Source organism: Phocoena sinus, chromosome 9 (assembly GCF_008692025.1).
Source record: "Phocoena sinus isolate mPhoSin1 chromosome 9, mPhoSin1.pri, whole genome shotgun sequence".
NCBI classification, from domain to species: Eukaryota; Metazoa; Chordata; class Mammalia; order Artiodactyla; family Phocoenidae; genus Phocoena; species Phocoena sinus.
This window is the reverse complement of record NC_045771.1, coordinates 23,076,971-23,098,499: the sequence shown is the minus strand read 5'-3', so window position 1 is coordinate 23,098,499 and position 21,529 is coordinate 23,076,971. Positions and strand designations below refer to the sequence as shown.

General features: G+C 40.1%; 1 protein-coding gene across 6 annotated transcripts in view; it reads left to right on the top strand.

Moving 5' to 3' along the window:
* The window catches only part of AHCYL2 (adenosylhomocysteinase like 2), a 204,276-nt gene that overhangs the window by 161,385 nt on the left and 21,362 nt on the right, over positions 1-21,529 (top strand). For all 6 annotated transcript variants that reach the window (XM_032642990.1, XM_032642989.1, XM_032642994.1 and 3 more), the window contains 7 exons: positions 5,901-6,003; positions 8,002-8,096; positions 11,410-11,516; positions 13,181-13,297; positions 17,081-17,144; positions 17,627-17,715; positions 20,352-20,422. In XM_032642990.1, coding sequence (XP_032498881.1) covers positions 5,901-6,003; positions 8,002-8,096; positions 11,410-11,516; positions 13,181-13,297; positions 17,081-17,144; positions 17,627-17,715; positions 20,352-20,422 — 646 coding nt within the window. The remainder of the gene's footprint in view (positions 1-5,900; positions 6,004-8,001; positions 8,097-11,409; positions 11,517-13,180; positions 13,298-17,080; positions 17,145-17,626; positions 17,716-20,351; positions 20,423-21,529) is intronic.

Here is a 21,529-nt window from a genome sequence, read left to right as displayed (position 1 = left end):
TTTCTTGGAGCTGCCTCCTCTCTGTGCTTACTTCATCCTCGGGCTGATAGCAAGATGGTTACAGCTGTTTAAGCCATCCCAGACAGACATGAAGAGGAAGAAGGACCATTTCTTCCTCTCTCCCAAGAGCAAGGAAACCTTTCCCAGAAATCCTCCAGGGTTCTCTGTCATGACACTGAGCAGAACTGGATCACATGCTCATGCCCCACCAGTCTTGGCAAAGGAACTGGGGTTACCATGGTTGGTTTAGATCCGTAATTTTCACCCTTGTCAGATTCACTGACCCCTTTTGATTAAAAAATATGTTTTGCAACGGCCCAGTATTTTCTTGAAATGAAATTCAGATATAGCATAGCTAGGTACATATAATTTTTAAGAAATAAATGTAAAATCTTACTGAAATATGAAGGAAGAATAAAAGGAAAGCAATTTATAATAAAATAATGTGTATTTCAATATGTAAGTGCTTGGGTCCAAGTAGAGTTGAATAGTCAGATATTTGTACTTACTTATAGCATTATTTGAATGTGAGTGCTACAAATGTATATACATAGAAATGTGTTACTGGTTCCATAGCATCAGAGAAATATTGACAAATTATATAATTTTCTGAAATTATAAACAACTTTTTGTAAATTTCTGAATAACAACAATATCAAAAATATGAGTTTTCTCTTGGTTTATACACTTGTTGCATTCTTGGAAAAACTATTATTGTTTTGTATTAAAACTACAACAATACCTTTGTTGATATGTAAAGTGGAATAAAGTTCTAAACTCAGGTAATTATAAATAGATTTCTCACTCACGTGAACTTTTCATTGGAACACTTGAAAATTATACCAGATATGGCATGGTTTTTTTGTTCTAGGAGACTGTCCTACACTTTTGAAATGTCAAGATCCCTGGCCCTACCCACTAAATGCTAGTAACACTCCCCTACCGATTACCGTGACAACCAAAAATGCCCCCACGGTTTTCCAAAGTTCCTCTGCTGAGAACCACTGACTTAGAATTGTCATCATCAAAGATGTGATACATATTAAGTTGCCAACCGTAATGAGACCACTACAGGAAATCAGTGTATTAAGAAATTGTCTGGACTCTTTTATGGGATTTATAAGATCCAGGTCATTTGTATGACTAGATCTCTTCCAAAAGATTGTCTTGTAAGCACAACGCTATGTGGCCACATTCCTTATTCAGAATAGCAGAGATTCCTCAAGACACAGCTACTGTTAGCATCTTCCCTGTGAGACTTTTCTGGGTTATGTGTTCTCTGAGGAAAAGGATACCTTGGTACCTCAAAATTAGTATAATAAATTGAAAAGCTATCACTTTTTGGAGCCATAGACTAATGAATCAAGGCAGAAACACTCTTGGAACCTTTTTTGGGCTTCCCCAGTCAGGGACATGAGACTTCAGTGTGGTGGCTTAAAATAGTTAGTGCTTCTGTACTGTCTCATGTTGCTAAATTACATCTAGTTTCTTTTTTACCTCCTGGCTCATAAACATTACCACTCTTCAAGGTTACTTTCTTTTTTTTCCTGAATGGAGTAATCGAAATTAGTTTACCAATTTTAATATTATTTTATTGTTCCCTCCCCACATTTTTCTGTTTCCTTTAAAAAAATAATTACAAAGGAATTTTGCTTTGTTTTTTTAATCTCTATTTTATTTTTCTGATTACAAAAGTAATTCATGTTCATTTTACAATATTCAAGCATTACCACAATCTATAATGTAGAAAAAGTCTGCTATAATCCCATGCTCCAGAAATAGCTATCATAGTTAACAGTTTCCTGTCCATGTTTCTAATAGACTTGGATCTAAATATTTATGTTTTTTAGGTGTGTTTCTATAGTTCCTTCCAACCAGATTCCTTAGCTACTCTCTCTAAACAGTAATGATTTAAAGTCAAGTTAAACCAGCTTCTGAGCTCTGTCCTTCTCCCACTTCTACCTGCCTTCACTTCTGCTTGAGCCCTAATAGCCAGCAGTCTTGACTCATAGTTCTTTAAATAGTTCTTATATTCTTGGTCCCAGTCACTTTTCTAGTTAATTTATATTGCTTTGTAGGTAAGTCTCAGTATCATTCTCTTGTTTGGCATGTTGAGGAATCCTAGTTAAAGAAATTCAGAAATTCTTTAAGGTGAAAATTAAAATAGGATAGAAAAAATTGGATTGGATATTGAAAGGTAAAGAAATTAAGATATGAGTAGTTCTGCTGTGGCCTTTGACGAATTATGTGAGAGAGCTAGCCTAGTGGAGTTGTTTGCACGTATTTTTTTTTAATTAGAGCATATTTTTAATTAGAATTTTTATTTTGTATATAAATATTAGAAAATACAAATTTTTTAAAATGAAAATTATCAGTACCCAAAGTTAAGCACTGTCAGGAAATTTTAAAACAAACTTTGTCACCAAAGATTTATCCATGTTAAAAGAGCTCTTAATCGAAGCAGTAGGGTGGTACATTACCTTCTTTTTTTTTTTCAATATTTATTCATTTATTTATTTGGCTGCATTGGGTCTTAGTTGCGGTATGCGGGATCTTCGTTGCAGTGCGCGGGATCTTTAGTTGCGGCATGTGGGATCTTTTTAGTGGTGGCATGTGGGATCTAGTTCCCTGACCGGAGATTGAACCTGGGCCCCCTCCTTTGGGAATACAGTCTTAACCATTGGACCACCAGGGAAGTCCCTATACTACCTTCTTATAAAGAAGCCTATCTCCATCTTACAAACTGAAGTGAAAGCAAGTCAGGATCAAATCAGTGGATTAAACTTATTTTAATAATTGTAAAAAATTTGAAATATACACAGATTTATAGAAAAGTTGCAAATACAGTACAGATAACTTTTTTTTCTGAACCATTGAAGAGTAAGTTGCCAGCCTTATGATGCTCCCACAAATACCTTAGTGTATATTTTCTACAAACAGGAACATTCTCCTGTCCAACCAGTACAACCATTCAAAATTAGGAAATTAACATTGATTCATTATTGCCATCTAATCCTCAGGTCCCATTTGAGCTTCACTAATTGTCCCAATAATACTTTTTTATAACCAAAGGATCCTGTCCATAGTTATGGGTCTCATTTAATTGTTATCTCTTTAGTCTCCTGCAGTGCTGGATAGTTCATCAGTCTTTCCTTGACTTTCATGACCTTGACACTTTGAAGATTATAGACAAATTATTCTGTAGTATGTCCTTAGTACGTAGAAAAAGATGCTGTGCTTTTTTCATTTAATCCTATCAGATGGCACTTGTTTTCGATTTGTCCCATAACTGATGTTCATTTTGATCCCTTGATGGAGGTGGTGTCTGCCAGACTTTTCTAGGGTAAAAGTTATCTTTCCCCTTTTGTAATTAATAAGCATTTTGTGAGGTAGTAATACGAAACTATGTAAATATCCCATTCTTCATCAAACCTTCCAATTATTCATTCATTTATGTATTTATATTTGTGTGGAGTCATTGTTTCCTATTTTATTTAATGGGTTATAATCCATTACTATCATTATTTATTATGATAAAAATTGTTCCAATTTTGGCCAAGAGGAACCCCTGAAGTCTTGCTTCTGTGCCTTGTCTCTTGACATATCCCTTTCATTCTTTGAGCACTTCCTTGCTTCTGGTACAAGATGATCTAAGCTCATTTTGTACCTTCCCTGTCCTATCCCTGGAATCAGCCATTTCTCCAAGGAGCCCTGGTTCCTTTTCCTTTTAGTGGATCTGTACACTAGTGTACTCTTTGCTATTGGGATATCATTGTTCCTGGATCCTCTTTCATTAATTTTCAACAATAATTGCCCATTAACTCTTCATATATATCTTTTGCCCTGTTCTCTCCTTCTGTAAATTAGGCCATTGATAGTATCCCATAGATCTTAGATGCTCTCTTCTGCTTTTTTCCCCCACTCTTTTTTCTTTCTGTATTTCAGTTTGGTGATTTCTATTGATCTGTCTTCAAGTTCACTGACTCTGTCCCTAGATATGCCCAGTCTGGTGATAAGCCTAATGAAAGAATTCTTAAATCTGATCCTTAAAAAAAAAAAAAAAAAATTCTATTTGACTTGTTTTTATAGTTTCCATCTCTATGCTGAAATTCCCTACCTGTTCATGGATGTTGTCCATCTTTTTCACTACATCCCTTAGCATAAATATATTAATCATAGTTAATTGAAAGTTCCTGTCTGATCAAACATCTATCTCATCTCAGAGTCTGGTTCTCTTGAATACTTTCCTGACAATGGGTTGGGGTTTTTTTTCACTTTTTTTGGCATGCCTTGCAATTTTACATTGAATGGTAGTATATTATTTTCCATTATTGTCATGAATTGGGCTGGATTTCAATTCTATTGTTCCATACCAAAGGCTACAAATTCCCCCAGGCTGGAGGGCTCTCGTACTCCTCAGTGTTTGCACTTCACCTTCGGGCTTTCAGCGGCTTCTGCACATGCTTGCCACAGGGGGGCTCTGTCTTCAAGTGCATTTTCCCGCTGCAGCGCACGACTGCTACTCCTTGTTTCCTGGAGCTAGGCTCAAGGTGAGGGCAAGTGGGGTTCTTAGATTTTCTGGTCCAGCCTCTGTGTTAGGCAGGCCTCTGTGAGGGTAGGACTTTTTCAGTGTTCCTGCCACTCCTCTCTGTAGCAGCCGAATTTTGCCTTGTATTGGTGGTAGGTCTTGAGCAGAGATATTTTCCTGTCCCTCCTGGAGAGGTAGCAGATTTTTACTTTGTATCAGTGTAGGGTCCTGGGCCCAAGAGGATTTTCTGCTACTCCCCCAGGAGCAGAGAGTTTTTGCTTCCACCCTTCCCCAGAAGCAATGGTTCTTTGCCTGGTCCCTGGTAGCAGGCATAATTCCTGCTCCTCTTGCTACAGTTTAAGGCTTTTGCTTCCTATGAGAGAAGACTGTGGAGATGTGCCGAGGTTTCATGCTTAATCTTTGAGCACAGCCAATCAGCTCCCTGCCCCCAATCTTTCTTGTGAACCCTGGTTGGAAACCCCTAGAAAAGAGCTTGCATGTGAGTATGAACTCTCCTTATGCCTGGGGCTACAAGAAGTTCCAAACTGACATACTTTCCCACACTCAGCCTTTACTAATTCATTAAAATTTTAGCTAATTTTTTCTTACCGTGATGTATGGCAGCCACCTCTTCCTTCTGTGCTCTGACAAGGGTGAAACAGTGTTCCCTCTCTCCTTAAAGGGATTTGTTGCTCTTTGGAGTTCCTTCGTTGCATTATGACCTTAGCTCTTTGATGTACTCAAGAAAAGTTATGGTTTTGTAGATTATCCAGCTTTTTCTTGTTGAGGTGGAAGCTTCTCTTGCAGCTTTCTATATCCTAAGGAGAAGCAGAGCTATAAATTTGTGATTTTTAAAAAGATGTTTGGCACTGAAAGCCTTGGTTTAATTAAATCTTACAGGGAGGGCTTCCCTGGTGGCGCAGTGGTTGAGAGTCCGCCTGCCGATGCAGGGGACGCGGGTTCGCGCCCCGGTCCGGGAAGATCCCACATGCCGCGGAGCGGCTGGGCCCGTGAGCCATGGCCGCTTAGCCTGCGTGTCCGGAGCCTGTGCTCCGCAACGGGAGAGGCCATAACAGTGAGAGGCCCGCGTCCCGCAAAAAAAAAAAAAAAAAAAAAAAAAAAAAAAAATCTTACAGGGAGGCCCAATATGTTAAATGAGTAAAAGCATACAGCTCAGCTGGAGCCTTCCCCATGCCTACCCCCAACCCTTGCCCTCTTCTCAAAGTATTGAAGTTTCTGTAAAGCACAGTTTGAAAATCATGGGCGTTAGTTATTCCTAATGTACTTTCTCATTGTCAAATATATAAACTTAATCTCCTTGACCAATTGTTTGGCCCATGCTTGCTCATCTCCTGCTTTCTCTTTAATATAGGTGCTTATGGAAACTCTGGGCGCTCTGGGGGCACAGTGCCGATGGGCTGCCTGCAATATCTATTCCACTCTCAATGAAGTGGCTGCTGCTCTAGCAGAAAATGGTAAGATCTTTTGTGTGTTCTCTTTGTCTTTGACTAAAGTTTCCAAAAAGTTCCATTGTTTCAATAAATATCTGTAAGGAAAGTTGACATTTAAAGTTGTCTTGAAAGAAATATTCTTTTTTTTTTTTTTAGTTGAAGTATAGTTGATGTACAATGTTGTGTTTGTTTCAGGTATACAATAAAGTGATTCACTGTATATGTGTATCTATATCTATATCTATATATCTATCTATATCTATATATCTATCTATCTTTTTTCAATTCTTTTCCACTAGAGTTTATCATAGGATATTGAATGTAGTTCCCTATGCTATACAGTAAATCCTTGTTGTTTACCTATTTTATATATGGTAGTGTGTATCTGTTAATCTCCCCCTTCCCCTTTGGTAACCATAGGTTTGTTTTCTGTGTCTGTGAGTCTTTCTGTTTCGTAAATAAGTTCATTTATACTATTTTTTTAGATTCCGCATATAAGTGATATCATGTAATATTTGGCTTTCTCTGACTTAATTCACTTAGTATGATAATCTCTAGGTCCATCCATGTTGCTGCAAATGGCATTATTTCATTCTTTTTTGTGGCTGAGTAATATTCCATTGTATATATACACCACATCTTCTTTATCCATTCATCTGTTGATGGACACTTAGGTTGCTTACATGTCTTGGTGGGTCCCTATTCTTGATGAGTTTGCCCTCTTTCTGGGCTTCTCTTGTTAAATATAATCGAGGTAACTGTGTTGCTTTACAGTCACAGTCATAGATATTTAAGAAGTCATAAATATCTTCTTATGTCTAATATTCCATTATTAGTTAATGCTTTGCCTTGTCAGAGCACCAGTGAACCTTATTCACTGTCTAAGGTCATATGGATTAGAAAAGAAAATGCTTCAGGCATAATTTTGTGGTCCGACTGGTTTTCAGCAGTTAATGTTTGGTGCTCTGCTTCAGTGGTAAACAGGACTTGACCTGGCAGATTAATATTTGATAACAACAGCCACTGACACTTGAAGGACAAAAGAAATAGAGAAGTTTGGACTTTGCCAGTTTCTTGCCTTCACTCTCTGATAGCCCAACACGGATCAGGATACCAAACACTTGCTTCAGAGCTGTTGAGAAATTCTGGGAAAGCTCTATAGTGCATGCATACCTCTCTTTTTGCAAGCACTTTGAGCATTTTATTTGTTCTTTCATTTACAGTCATTCATTTGTAAAATTTTTATTAATGTATAAAATATGTATAGAAAGTACACATATATAAACATATAGTCCAATTAATTGTACATATACATTCATTTCACTTTTTTTTTTTCAACAAATGCTTATTGACCTACTTTAAGGACAAATGAGAGTGTCTTTGCCCTCAAAATCTTATATTGTGGTTAAGGAGAAAAGACACATATATAAATAATGATAATACAAGGGCATATATGATAATGCCACAACAGATCATAAACCCACATTTAGTATACCAACAAGGGACTTATAAAAGTTCAGATTCCATGTGAGATCACTTTCAGCTGAGTTACAAGGCTTCCTTAAGGAGCATGATACTTAACTGGGTAATGAAGTGTAACAACATTTGAACAGAGGGAGAAGAGTGTAAGAGTTTTCCTGATGCAGAGGATGGGATGACTAAAGTATAGAAACAAGAAAGATCAAAATGTAGTTGGGAAATGATGAGAATTCCAGTTGGACTGGATGAAGAAGTACATATTTCTGGTTCCTTCTTTTTTGCCTTTAGTCATACTTTTAGCATCCATCATACTCTTGGCCCTTTTGTTTGTCCTCTTTGGTCTAACAAGAGTGAAATGACCACCAAAGACGAAGACGAGTATAAAAGGACTGAAGACAATACTAATCAGTGAAGAAAGTCAACCCAAGAAGTATAGCAGAACGAGAGAGCTTGGAATTGGGGAAAACCAGCATCTTCTTGCCAAAATTTAGGGTCAGCCCTTTTTTCAGGCTTTAATGGTTTCTCTTTGTTCTTTTTTCTCAGGATTTCCTGTGTTTGCCTGGAAAGGAGAGTCAGAAGATGACTTCTGGTGGTGCATTGATAGATGTGTGAATGTGGAGGGCTGGCAGCCAAACATGGTGGGTTAGATCTCTGCCAACACAATTCTCTTGGGGCCTGGAGGTATAGAGAGGGAGAGTGTGGTCTGGGAGAGGGTTTCCCAGCAGGAAGGAAGGCAAATGCTTCCTTTTCCGTCTGATGTACCTGGGCTTCCGGCAGAACTAGATGCTTATGCTTAGGGCATCCCAAGAATATTCAACCTCTTTATAGCCTCAAAGTGCTTTTCATTGCCAGTGCTGATCTCAGAAGCACTCATATTCATCAGCAACATTAAAATACCGCTCAGGGTTCACACATGACTGGTTAAAAAGTAAGATTAATGAGTTACCATCCCCTACCACTGCTTACCACCCCCCCACCCCCCCCACCCCACCTGACAACATCAATGATTAAAGCACAGACACGCACACACAGCTCCTATGGTACTTAGCTTTCTTTCTAGAATCACGTGCTAAATTTATAGTAAACCTGAAGGGATTCCAAGTTCAAATTTCTTCTCTTTATTCATTTCTCACCTGAAGAAAGACGAATAGGCAAAGTTTGGGGTTTTAAATTTTTGCTTAGTTTTTATTTTTGTTTCATTTTTTAAAAGATCAAGTGCTTGAAGGCTGAGAGCATATTAGATTCACAAGGGGAAGCAAAAAGCTTCACAAAGTACGATGCACTCCTGCTTTGCAAACCTTTCTGCATATGGGTGAGAGGAGAAATTAGGGAATCAACTGAAACAAGAATCATTGAAGCTCTAGTCCAACTATTGCTTACTGCTAAAGACTGCAGAGCAGGCTTCATCTGGGACACAGCAGAGAGAAGCAGCCTGTCTTTCTGGATTCTGATCCAGGCCACGTTGCACCAAGTGTTGGTTTGAGGAAGCTGGGTTAAAACCTTCATATCCTGAAAGGGAGGGAGGAGTCGGCTATAAGATGAGTCAGCGCATTCCAGCGGAGTTTAACGGTGACAGAAGGGAGTGTGACTGACAGGTGCTAAAGAAGATATGCCAGGGGGGCTCTACTGGAAATAAAACATTAATTTTATAGTCATGAACATAGGGAGGACAGGGGATTGTACATGGCGAGCTTTTATAGACTGTAGAGCCAGCACACACTGCTGGAAAGGTTGACGAAGAGAGTAAGACAAGGGTAAGAACAACTGTGACCCCAGAAAACAGGATCCGTATCTTTTTGGATCCTGTCAAGAAGATCTTGTCAAGTGCTTTTACTTGCTTGCCAACTTCAGGAAGATTCCCAGGTGACAATAATTTTCTGCAGTAGGACAACAGGGTGAGAATTATGGGCTACATTCATTAAATAAATATTAGGGATAGCAACTACCTGCCTGTATTCGATACCTGTGTTAAAAGGAAAAGGTGGACGAGAATACTGAGACTAAGACACAATCTTTTTTGTCTCTGATCTTTTGTGTGGCTAGGGATCAGAGGCTGCAAGGAAAAACTCCATGAGGGATTTCATACATGTAAAAAGGGAGAGAGAGGGCTTCCCTGGTGGCGCAGTGGTTGAGAGTCCACCTGCCGATGCGGGGGACACGGGTTCGTGCCCCGGTCCGGGAAGATCCCACATGTGGTGGAGCGGCTGGGCCCGTGAGCCATGGCCGCTGAGCCTGCACATCCGGAGCCTGTGCTCCGCAACAGGAGAGGCCACAACAGTGAGAGGCCTGCATACAGCAAAAAAAAAAAAAAAGGGAGAGAGAAACTCAGAGGAGCCTTTCCATTTCTTAGGGAATCTGTTCTGAAGGTTTCTACTGGGAGAAAATGGAGCACTATCTTATGGTATGGAGCAAGTGTAAGAGTTTTAATAAGAGTCCTGCCTTGGATCCCTACTCTCAAATAAGGTTTAGTGGAATCAGAGAAAATAGATCAACAACAAGAGCAGAAGTGGGAATTCCCTGGCGGTCCAGCAGTTAGGACTCGGTGCTCTCACTGCCAAGGGCCCGGGTTCAATCCCTGGTCAGGGAACTAAGATCCCACAAGCCGAGTGGTATGGCCAAAACAAAAACAAAAACAAGAGCAGAAGCAAAAAAGATCAGGTGGTAGACATGAGGTTGGAGATTTTCTGTACCCAGGTGTCCAGGATGGCATCTTTGGCACTTGTAGTAGAGTTGATAATTGATGAGACTGCAAAATGGGTGCTTGCCAGTGGAGGGCAGCTTAGTCCTGTGGGTCTTTCCAGGAGGGTGGGTGTAACAACTTGGAAAGTCCTGCCAAGCGTTTCTAACAGTTAGGTGAAGGGCTGAAATGCCACAGCCTACTGCCTAATAGTATTCTAAGCTGGTCTTTCTTTAGCTTATTTATAATTCAGAAACTTTCCTCTGCTGATGAAAGCTCCAGTGGGCACAGCATTGTGTTTATCTTTAATCCCAACCTGAAACAGTGATGAGCTGTTCAGAGGCATGCTTGCACACCTACATGCTGCACAGTTCCCTAGTTATTTTTAATTTGGTTGATAGGGAGTGTGAGGTTGTGCTAGGCAAAACCCTACAGTGCTGCCTGGTCGTTTTGGATAGGAGAGTGCCTGTACTTTGGGAGAAGTAAAGGATTAACGAATACACATTTGTAAGCCATTGTTCTGGGAGGGAGACTACTTATCTGGCTTTATTTAAACTAAGCTTTTACTGATGATATTTAAAGTCCTGAATTCAACCAATATAAATATGCTAATATCAAGTTTAGGCTTTCTGACTACCAACAGTACAGCCAAGAGCTAATGGTCTAGGTAATCACTTAAGCTATTAGTCCATAAGAAAATCCTCATTGCGCTGCTGTATTTTGATCCTAGCGGGTATGTCATTTGGGAAGGTCACTTGGCTGTGAGAATTACAGTTGGCCTTTCATTTCACTGTTGTTTTTTTTTTTTCACTGTTTTTTTGTTTGTTTGTTTTTGACTGCGTTGGATCTTCGTTGCTGTGTGTGGGCTTTCTCTAGTTGCGGCGAGTGGAGGCTACTCTTCATTGCGGTGCGCGGGCTTCTCATTGCGGTGGCTTCTCTTGTTGCGGAGCACAGGCTCTAGGCATGCAGGCTTCAGTAGTTGTGGCATGTGGGCTCAGTAGTTGTGGCTCATGGGCTCTGGAGCGCAGGCTCAGTAGTTGTGGCGCACGGGCTTAGCTCTTCTCCAGCGTGTGGGATCTTCCCGGACCAGGCCTCGGACCCATGTCCCCTGCATTGGCAGGCGGATTCTTAACCAGTGCGCCACCAGGGAAGTCCCTCACTTGTTTTTTTTTCTTCAGTGTAATGACTGTTGGTCATTATACTGACTCTTAAGTTATTTTGCATAACCATTTGGGAAGTTTGAAATATGACATTATTGATGCTTATTATTTCAGATCTTGGATGATGGAGGGGATCTTACTCACTGGATTTATAAGAAGTATCCCAACATGTTTAAGAAAATCAAGGGCATAGTGGAAGAGAGTGTTACTGGAGTCCACAGGTAAGATTTGACATGGGTACGCCTAGTTTTATGCAGCCTGGACATATATTCTTTTACAAATTTTTATTTATTTATTTATTTACTTTTGGCTGCGTTGGATCTCTGTTGCTGTACGCAGGCTTTCTTTAGTTGCGGCGAGCGGGGGCTAATCTTTCATTGCAGTGCACGGGCTTCTCATTGTGGTGGCTTCTCTTGTTGTGGAACACGGGCTCTAGGCGCTTGGGCTTCAGTAGTTGTGGCACGCAGGCTCAGTAGTTGTGGCGCACAGGCTTAGTTGCTCTGCAGCATGTGGGATCTTCTCAGACCAGGGCTCGAACCTGTGTCCCCTGCATTGGCAGGCAGATTCTTAACCCCTGCACCACCAGGGAAGCCCCTGGATATATATTCTTATAATCACATACTTATAGAATACATTATGTTAAAAATTGAAACCTGATCTGAAATGATGAGATCTGAGTCTGCACGCTTGTTTTTTGTCTTTTTTTTTTGCGGTACGTGGGCCTCTCACTGTTGTGGCCTCTCCCATTGCGGAGCACAGGCTCTGGACGCTCAGGTTCAGCGGCTATGGCTCACCGCTCTGCGGCATGTGGGATCTTCCTGGACCGGGGCATGAACCCGTGTCCCCTGCACCGGCAGGCAGACTCTCAACCACTGCACCACCAGGGAAGCCCTGCACACTTGTTTTTTAAATTAACAACACAAATAGGAAACTTAAAATAGTGAGGGGGGAGTAGCTAAGGGAATAAGTGTGGTCCTCATGTTTTCTAGTCATTGTAATACAGTGACCGCTTGTCCTCTTTGGACGAATTCATTTATTCAACATCTATTTATTGAACTTCTACAGTGGACCAGGAACTACTCTAAGAACCATGCTAGGGATCTAGCAGTGGGGAAAACAGACAAAAGCCTGGGCCCTCATAGAGCTTATGTTCTTACACAGAGAACAAGGATTTAGGGTTCTGTTTCTCAAATGAGCATTAATTCCCTGAGTAAAATTGTAACCATTTCTGTTTCCTGTTATTTACCCAGAAAGAACTGAAAGTATGAAAGTTTTAGGGAAGTAAATTTTGAATAAGCCACCATCACTGCTTCAATATACTGTGATCTTTTTGAATGTATAAAACTATGGATTGTCCCATATTTTCAAACTTTTAGAAAAGGATGAATTTTGAATAAAACACCTGGTTCTAATTTTTAGTTGACTCAGTTTAAATAAAACCCCTATATACAGATATACATATTTATAGGTATATGTACTGAAGTTATAAAATTGAGACTATTGGAAAGTTAAACTATTTGAAAGTTAAAATTGTTGCATTAGAGTAGTGGGATTAAAATAGTACTTAAAGTTTCTCTTTTTATAATTAAAAAGGGAAATAAAACTAATAAGCAATTAAAAATTTTACATTTTAATGCTTAAAATTTAGTGGTGGGTCAAAGACTTTCCCCACGTGCCTTTTGATTAATATCTTTATTTCTAAGCTGTATACAGATTCTGGAAAGGTATTCTCTATTTCTCTGTATACACCTTATAGGATGAAATTAGTTGTGTCTCAGGCTCTCATGCCTCCTCAATTAACTTATTTGTGAAATTTGATATGAAACTGATCGTCGATTGCAATATCTCATTGTTTTATGTTCTTCTTGATCTCCTTCATCCTCAGGCTGTACCAGCTATCCAAAGCTGGGAAGCTATGTGTTCCAGCCATGAATGTCAATGACTCAGTCACCAAACAGAAATTTGACAACCTCTACTGTTGCCGTGAATCAATTCTTGATGGGTAATGTTTTGTTATCTTTGGGGTGAACTTGAGTTGTTGAATTGAGGTTCTAAATTTTTTGGTTTTGGTTATTTCTAGAAATGATTTGTGTAGTACCTCTGGATCTATTGCTACATCATACTCAATATTTTGTAACCCAAAGCTATCATTGCTGTCACTTACATCACACTCAATATTTTATGACTCAGAGCTACCATTGCTATCACTATTTCAAGCAAATCTATTTTACTTAAAAAGTCAGACCAGCCCCTATCTATTGGTGGCAGTTTTTACAGTCACCCTCTCAGGCCTGGGAGTCAGTAACTAAAGTCATTATAAATAGGTAAATATCTTTGATGGTTTAGGAAAAGGTTCCTGGTATTTCTCTTCCAGGTTATGTTGTCAGTTCTTAAGCACCAACTATCATACAATTCTCTGGCCATCTGGAAAGTTGTGGTGAGCACAGGGTTATTTCCCAGTGGCATTTGTAGTTTTTCAAATCTGTAAGGACTGCAAGTCTGACAAAATCTACTTAGATATAATATACCAAAAATTGTGTTCTTCCAGTGCCCAGTTTCTGTTTCTACACTTGTGTCCTGAAATTCCTTCATTCTTGCTGGGAAGACTCAGTAATTCCCTATGTGAAACCATTAAGTTGGTTTAGAATATTGCCAAGCCAAATGGCTTCCATCATGTATTAGTTAATGGAAAAGTGAAGAAAGGGCCTGTGGGCCACATTACTAGTCTGAACCCCAGGCAATTTGCAACACCACAGGCACTGGAGCAAGAAGGACTTTGGTTTAACAATTGGCTCTATCATTTATTAACTCTAAGACCTCAGACTAGTTATTTAACCTCTCTGTGCCTATTTCCTCATCTGTAAAATGGTGACAGTAAGACCTATCTCATAGAGTTATTGTGAGGATTAAATGAGATAAGGTATGAATCCTGGGGATCAATGTTAGTTCCCTTGTCCTTCTTTCTAGAACCCTATATAGTAAGTTTAGGATTGAGTTAGATCTTATAAGAAGACTTTTACTTTGAAATCTTTTTTTTTTTTGTGGGCTGGAGGGGGGTGTTCAATGCAAATTCAAACTATTTTTAATTATTACTCCTATAGATTCAGTAGTATTATCAGATAGATTGGACATTTGAGTGAATCCTTACTCTATCAGTCTGTTTACAGACTGTCCCTAGTTCTGTCCACATATAACTGTTATTGTGATGCACAGCTTTGCACCTGATAATAATGATTTGGATATATACTTGTAAAAATATTTACTCATCCACAACTGTTTCTTATAGATTTTTCAACTCCCAAATCTATGAGCCTAAAACCTGCCTATATTTAGTAAAAGATGCATGAAGGTACCTCTACTAGCTCATAAACATGGACAGGGTCCCTCCTAAGCAGTGTTTACCCTGTGGATAAGAAAGATACTTTAACATCAGAAATGTATGAAGGTGAAAGTAAGATGGAAGCAGTGGAGCTGGAGTTAAAAGTTAATAAAGAAATAGGAAAACATCACCCATCTACTGGAAACCTGAGTAGTAGTAAGAGCTTGTTGGCATCTTCAGATGGTGAAAAACTTTCCAATTGGGTCATGGGCAGTTGCTCCTCTCAGAGGAGTTGAGATGTGACTGGGTGCATTCAGGGTGGTATGGCCGTAGACTCAGAGGAGTTGAGAGGAGGAGAAGTTAAAGAAGCATCAAAGTATGCTCCAGGGAAGGCTGCAAAATAGAGAGTCCATATGAGGAAAGGATTAGGGATTGAGCTTCTGTAGCTCTGAGCTGGTTGCACACTGCACCATAAGCTATGAGGGAATGGCCCCACTCAGTCCTAGAGGACACTTCTGTAATTGGTCTGCAATGCCAAAAAGCAAGGCAGGTGCAGCCTTATGGAGACTGAGGAAGGAAGACTTGGTAGGAACAAAAAGGATATCCCAGATAGGATTTTTAGATCATAAAACAGACCATATTTCAGGAACTCTTCTGGAGAGTTCTGGGGCTAGAAGAATTAGAGAGAAGTCAGAGACTTGGCATGACTCTTATACACCGCCAGACAGCTTACCCTCACATCCCCAAAAGTCCTTTCTTGACGGAGGTCTTTTCTATCCTTTATCCTTGAACCTTGAGGCAGATCTGGGTCCCTCAGATCACAAGGAAATCACTGCCTAACTGGAATCCACCCTGTCAGCCTATCATTTGCAGAGTAGTGGTGTTGATGAAGTTTCCCTTCCACCACACAGTCATTTGTAGTCACAAAGAGAGAGTCATCTTCCTTTGGGAAGAGAGTCAGAAAGGCTTGTGGGTAGTCAAAGCAAAGGAGGCTCAGAAATATGATTATTGATTTCCTTGCTGTGCTGAGCCAGTCAAGGACCATTCTAAGCCATGGCTTTTGAGTATGGTGGTAGCCCAGCCAGACTTACCCTCTTCACTCAACAGAAACTGCCTCTGCACTTAATTGATATTTATTGAGTTTCATTGGAGTTCATGGAGTTATACCAGTTCCTAGTGAGTGGAGTTATCAAATCATTAAAAAGATAGGATTTCTACTTTGCCTTTGGGGCATTTATAGACTTTTCAACAGGAGAGGTTAACAGATGAGTAGAAAGACCTACAAATATTTGTCGGAACCATCTGTCTCAGAATGGCAGGTTTTAGTTGAAGTTTCTTCTGCCTAGCCAGGGCTTCCTAGAGAAGGGAGACCAACTGACCCTACAGAGAAACCAGAAACTGCTCCTACAACTTCTTCCAAGAGACCCTGAAAACAGTAAGGACCTTTATTCTAGCTTCATGGAGAATCAGAGACAAAGAGGTAGAACATGTCTGAGCAGGACTCAGCCCAGAAAACTCACTACCTCATGTAGTCAGTGTTGGTGTGTTTCAAGGCTCTTCTCCACCTTGTTGCCCATTACCCTCCCTGGTGAATTAATATGGGACCTATTGGCGATTTTTTTTTTTTGTGGTACGCGGGCCTCTCACTGTTGTGGCCTCTCCCGTTGCGGAGCACAGGCTCCGGACACACAGGCTCAGCGGCCATGGCTCATGGGTCCAGCCGCTCCGCGGCACGTGGGATCTTCCCGGACCAGGGCATGAACCCGAGTCCCCTGCATCGGCAGGCGGCTCTCAACCACTAGCGCCACCAGGGAAGCCCACCTATTGGCGATTTTGATACTACTAAATGTAGGACTCATTTATCAGCATTATATTTTATGTGTCTAATTCAATAAGCTACAATGTTCACATTAAACCAGAGCTTTGTCACCTCCTAAATAAAAATTACATTTATATTTAAAAGTTACTTTGTGGTCTATAGCTTCTTCCCTTCTGTACCACTCCCAAAACAAGGGGAACAAAAAGAAAAAAGGCCTCACATAGAGATGGAATTGATTGGATAGCATGGATAAGAAAATACATATTTTGGGCTTCCCTGGTGGCGCAGGGGACACGGGTTTGTGCCCCGGTCCGGGAAGATCCCACATGCCGCAGAGCGGCTGGGCCCGTGAGCCATGGCCGCTGAGCCCGCGCGTCTGGAGCCTGTGCTCCACAACGGGAGAGGCCACAACAGTGAGAGGCCCACGTACTGCAAAAAAAAAGAAAAAGAAAATACATATTTTATTGAACTTTTCTTTCTAGTCATTAAATAGTTTCCCTAAGATAGAAACCAGGCTTGCTTTCAACATTTAAAAAAAAACCCAAAACCAAAAAAAAACAAAACCCAAACATGAAAACAAAGGGGCTCAATCTAATCTCAAGCAAGAAACAAGAGATTTTTCTGATTTAATTTTTTTTCCCCCATAGACTTAAAAGAACAACAGACATGATGTTTGGTGGGAAGCAGGTGGTAGTCTGTGGCTATGGAGAGGTAAGGTTTAACCTTTCAATTATTAGGTGTTTAAAATGTATTTTGCTGAAATATACTAGAATTTTTCACTTGTATGGACATAAAAGTACATTCATTTACCACTTTAAGTGGGACAAAAGTAACTTCAGAGGCCCTCTGGTTAAAGTACAATCTTTCTTTTTCCCATTGCATTTTTGCTATTTTTTCTTTAAGTTGATTTTCTGACTGTTCCAGTGCACTGTTTGTGATGTTCTTTTAGCTTGTGTTTTGATTATAAATCGTGAGTGTGGGTGTTCTTATGCACATGCATGTGCTAAGCAGGGTTTAGGAGTTTGTTTATGAACTGCATTCATTTTATTTTTTTTTCTGATTTTTCCCTAAGCGTGAATCTATTCAGTGAAATTCCTTTTGGTGGCGGAAAGGGGGGTACACTTTACCAGAAGCTTTGAGAAACTGTTTTCTTTGTGACTTTCCTTATTATGTGTACTTTCTGCTCTCATCAGGTGGGGAAGGGGTGCTGTGCTGCCTTAAAAGCTATGGGCTCCATTGTGTATGTAACTGAGATTGACCCCATCTGTGCTCTTCAAGCCTGGTAAGCATGCAAAAGGAGATTTGCTTTTTCCTCTCACCACTGTCTAACATATTATCTTTAACTGCCTCCAAAGAATGGCCTAGCTAATGCCACATTTCATCTTAGAGGGGCCTAGATCCTGAGAAGCTGCCCAGATCCTGAGAGGCTGCTATTAACTGTAAGCACCTGTCTTTCAAAGATCTAGGAGCTCTGCTCTGAGAGAGCGGAGGCTGGCAGAAGCTACAATTTAGAACTCCTGTGGAAATAGTAACAGGGGACGCCTTGAACCAGAGAGCAAGTAGCCCCTTATCAGCTCCACATGCCATCCTTCTCCCTTTGAAAACAATGATCAAAAAAGGAATAGGCTGATATCAGATCCTTTCTGAAGTGATGCAATGAAAAGAGCGCTTCTGTCACATTCCTCCCCAAAATGCATAACCTAATGTAATCGGGAGGAAATATCAGACAAATCTAAATGAAGGATAAACTCTACTAACTCTTACTGAAGGGTATATAGGGGTTGTTTGTACTATTCCTAAGTATGAAATGATTCCAAAATTAAAAGTTTAAAAAAAAAATAGTTCCTTTCCCATCTAAAAATGTGGGTAATCTTATCTACTTCAATTATGAAAGTTCAGAAAATAATGATAATTATTATACATTATATAATAAATATATAATTATGTAAAGTATAGAGGTGCTGTCACATAATAAATACCTCACTAAGTGGTAGCTATTATTAAAATTGTCTCTTGCCACCCTCAGCAGGATAAAATACCACTGTCCCTGAAAACTACTGCAAAGTCCCCATGCCTGTAGCCTTGAATAACCCATCCAATCTTTACCATTAACCCTCCAGAGGAAGGCACCCAGCATAGATGAGGCATGGCATAAAGATGTTTCCATAACCATTTTCCCCTGTCCTACCACTCCCCACACACCGTAGCCATCAACACACAGTTTTCCCCAACAGAGTTGTTGGCTTTGCCTGAGTCAGGGCTCCAGCACACGAAGGGAACTATCACCGTTCTAGCACTTTTTCAGGGTTCATTAGAGAAACCTGAATGTGTTTTAATATTGACTGAGGTACTGATTGAAACTATCTTATGGATGTGAACTGATCACTTATTCTGTGTTAGGTACTGTGCTCTGTGCTGAGGATGAAAGATGAGTAGATGAATGAGACAAGGTCCCTGCTTTTAGAAGCACACAGACAAATAACCTCTGTGCAGTGTAGTAAGTGCTGTGATAGAGATAAACAGCACATGCTTCTGTAGGAGCACAAAGGAGGAATATCTAACTAAAGAGCAGGGCGGTGAGGGTAGAAAGAGGTGTCAATGGAGCTGAGTCTTAAAACTTATTTAAGTGACTTCTTAGTTTGGAAGTATGTTCCAGGTACAGGCGACATATGCAAGGTCACCTAGGAAGGAGAGAGCACAGCATGTTTATATTAAAGAAGCTGGAAGAGTTTTAATGGAGCTGCCCGATAGGATAAATTTGGGGGAGTGGTAATACCTGAGTAGGAATCATATGTCAGTATAATCATATATCAACATAAGTATTTGGGTCTTATCCTGATACCAGACAATGTCACCAAAGTATTTTAAGCAAGGAAGTGACATGAGCCAGATGGCATTTCAGGAAATCACTCTGCAAAATGAATTAGAGAGACATAAACCTAGAGGCGATGAGATGGGGCCAGGGGCTACTACAGCAAGAAATAATAAGACCTGAACATCAGGCCTGCACGTATAGAAAAGAGGGGATAGATTAAGAATTAAGATTTTAAGGAATTAAGGAAAAAGACTCAACCAGATGTGGTGTCAATTTTAATTAGGGAGAGGCAGTAGGCTAGGACATTCTAGTTTATTTGACTCGGAGAGCTGGGTGAACAGTAATGCTGTTGATTAAGATAGAAAATATAGAAGAAGAGAAACAGAATTGGTGGTGTGGGTAAGATAATGAGTCTATTTTCAAGCACAATAAGTTTGAGGTCCTTGTGGGACATGAGGAGGAGCTATCCAGTAGATAATTTGATCTATGACTCTGAAGCTTTGGATGTTAATGTGCAAATCAGCCACCTGTGAGGCATCATTTGTAGCCAAGGGAAAGGAATGGATAAGTGCCGAAAGAATAGAGAAAAGAATACCCTACAGAGTACCAACATTTAAAGGTTGAGTGAGATCGAGAAGGAGCAATCAAAAAGTGAGAAAACGGTATCATGGACTCCAAGAGTCTAGAGCCTTAAGAATGCAAATACTGTTTAATGTAGCAGAGGTTATCAAGTAATATTAGAGTCTAAGAAAAAAATTGTTTTTGGCATTCAGGAGATCACTGATTATCTTGGGGAGAGCAATTTCAATGGGGTAGTAGGTTCAGGTAAAATGGCACTTTGTAGAAACTTGATTGGGGTTTCATGGTTAACCCTGCCTCCCTATTATCAGGAAGAATTAGGTCCCAGTGATAGAAAGAACCTTTTATTTCTGTCCTGTATGAACTAAGGAAAGAGTTTGAATTTTTCACTAACAATAGTCCAGCTGTACCAAAAAGTGATGTAGGTACCAAAGCAACTTGGGTAATAATAGCTTTTGAGGTTGTGTAGCAGAAGGCTCCCCAGCTGCTTTTTTAGGTTAATTGATCATGCTTTATTTCTACAGTATGGATGGATTTCGACTGGTGAAATTAAATGAGGTCATCCGACAAGTGGATATTGTTATTACCTGTACAGGTATGATTATGACATATAAAATGGGGTGGCACGTGGGAACACTTTCATGGAACAAGTGAAAAATGACTGGAAATGTTCTGAACAAAACCAAACTCTAAAAGCCAGAGATAGTAGTCCACAAAACCAATCTTTCACATTCTTCCTACCTCTTTAGAACTCTGACCAAAAGTATACCATTAGGTCATCCCTAGAGGAAAGTTTCTCTCTAGTCTTTTTAACTGTTCCATATCTCCATTCATCCTCAGCTACCTAGGAGATGGCTACCAGTGAGTTTTATTTGGGAAGCTAGATCTTAAATTTGTACAGTTTTGAAAATTTTACTTCCAAAAGTGATGTGTATTTCTCTCTAGTCCCTGTAATTAAAGCAAGGCTAGAGCAAAATTCTTCCTAGTTAGAGAAAGTGGAAAAGGTAGTTGTGTTAATTCCCAAAGATGTAGATTTTGAGTTTTAGAGAGGAATATGCAGATATGTCTACTTTCCTTGGACTGAGATATTTTATCTTTATGTTAGAACCATAAGCCATTGGAATATTGGGTTTATTTTATAATTCTATTTTAAAGGAGGAAAATCAGAATATTTAAGAATAAAACTATTATTTGTAGTCTCAGGGAGAGCTGGGGGCAAAGAAGAACCATAAGAAATTGTTCTTAGGGCTTCCCTGGTGGCACAGTGGTTAAGAATCTGCCTGCCAATGCAAGGGATGTGGGTTCGATCCCTGGTCCAGGAAGATCCCACATGCCATGAAGCAACTAACCCCATGCGCCACAACTTCTGAGCCTGCACCCTAGGGCCCACGAGCCACAACTGTTGAGCCTGTGTGCCACAGCTACTGAAGGCTGTTTGCCCTAGAGCCTGTGCTCTGCAACAAAAGAAGCCACCGCAATGAGAAGCCCGCACGCCACAATGAAGAGTAGCCCCTGCTTGCCGCAACTAGAGAAAGCCTGCCCACAGCAACGAAGACCCAACACAGCCAAAAATAAATAAATAAATTTATTTTTAAAAAAAGAAAAAAGAAACTGTTCTTTTTCACATCAATCCTTCGGTCTCTTTTTTTGTAAGTAGCTTTATTGAGATATAATTCACTTACCATATACATTTTACCCATTT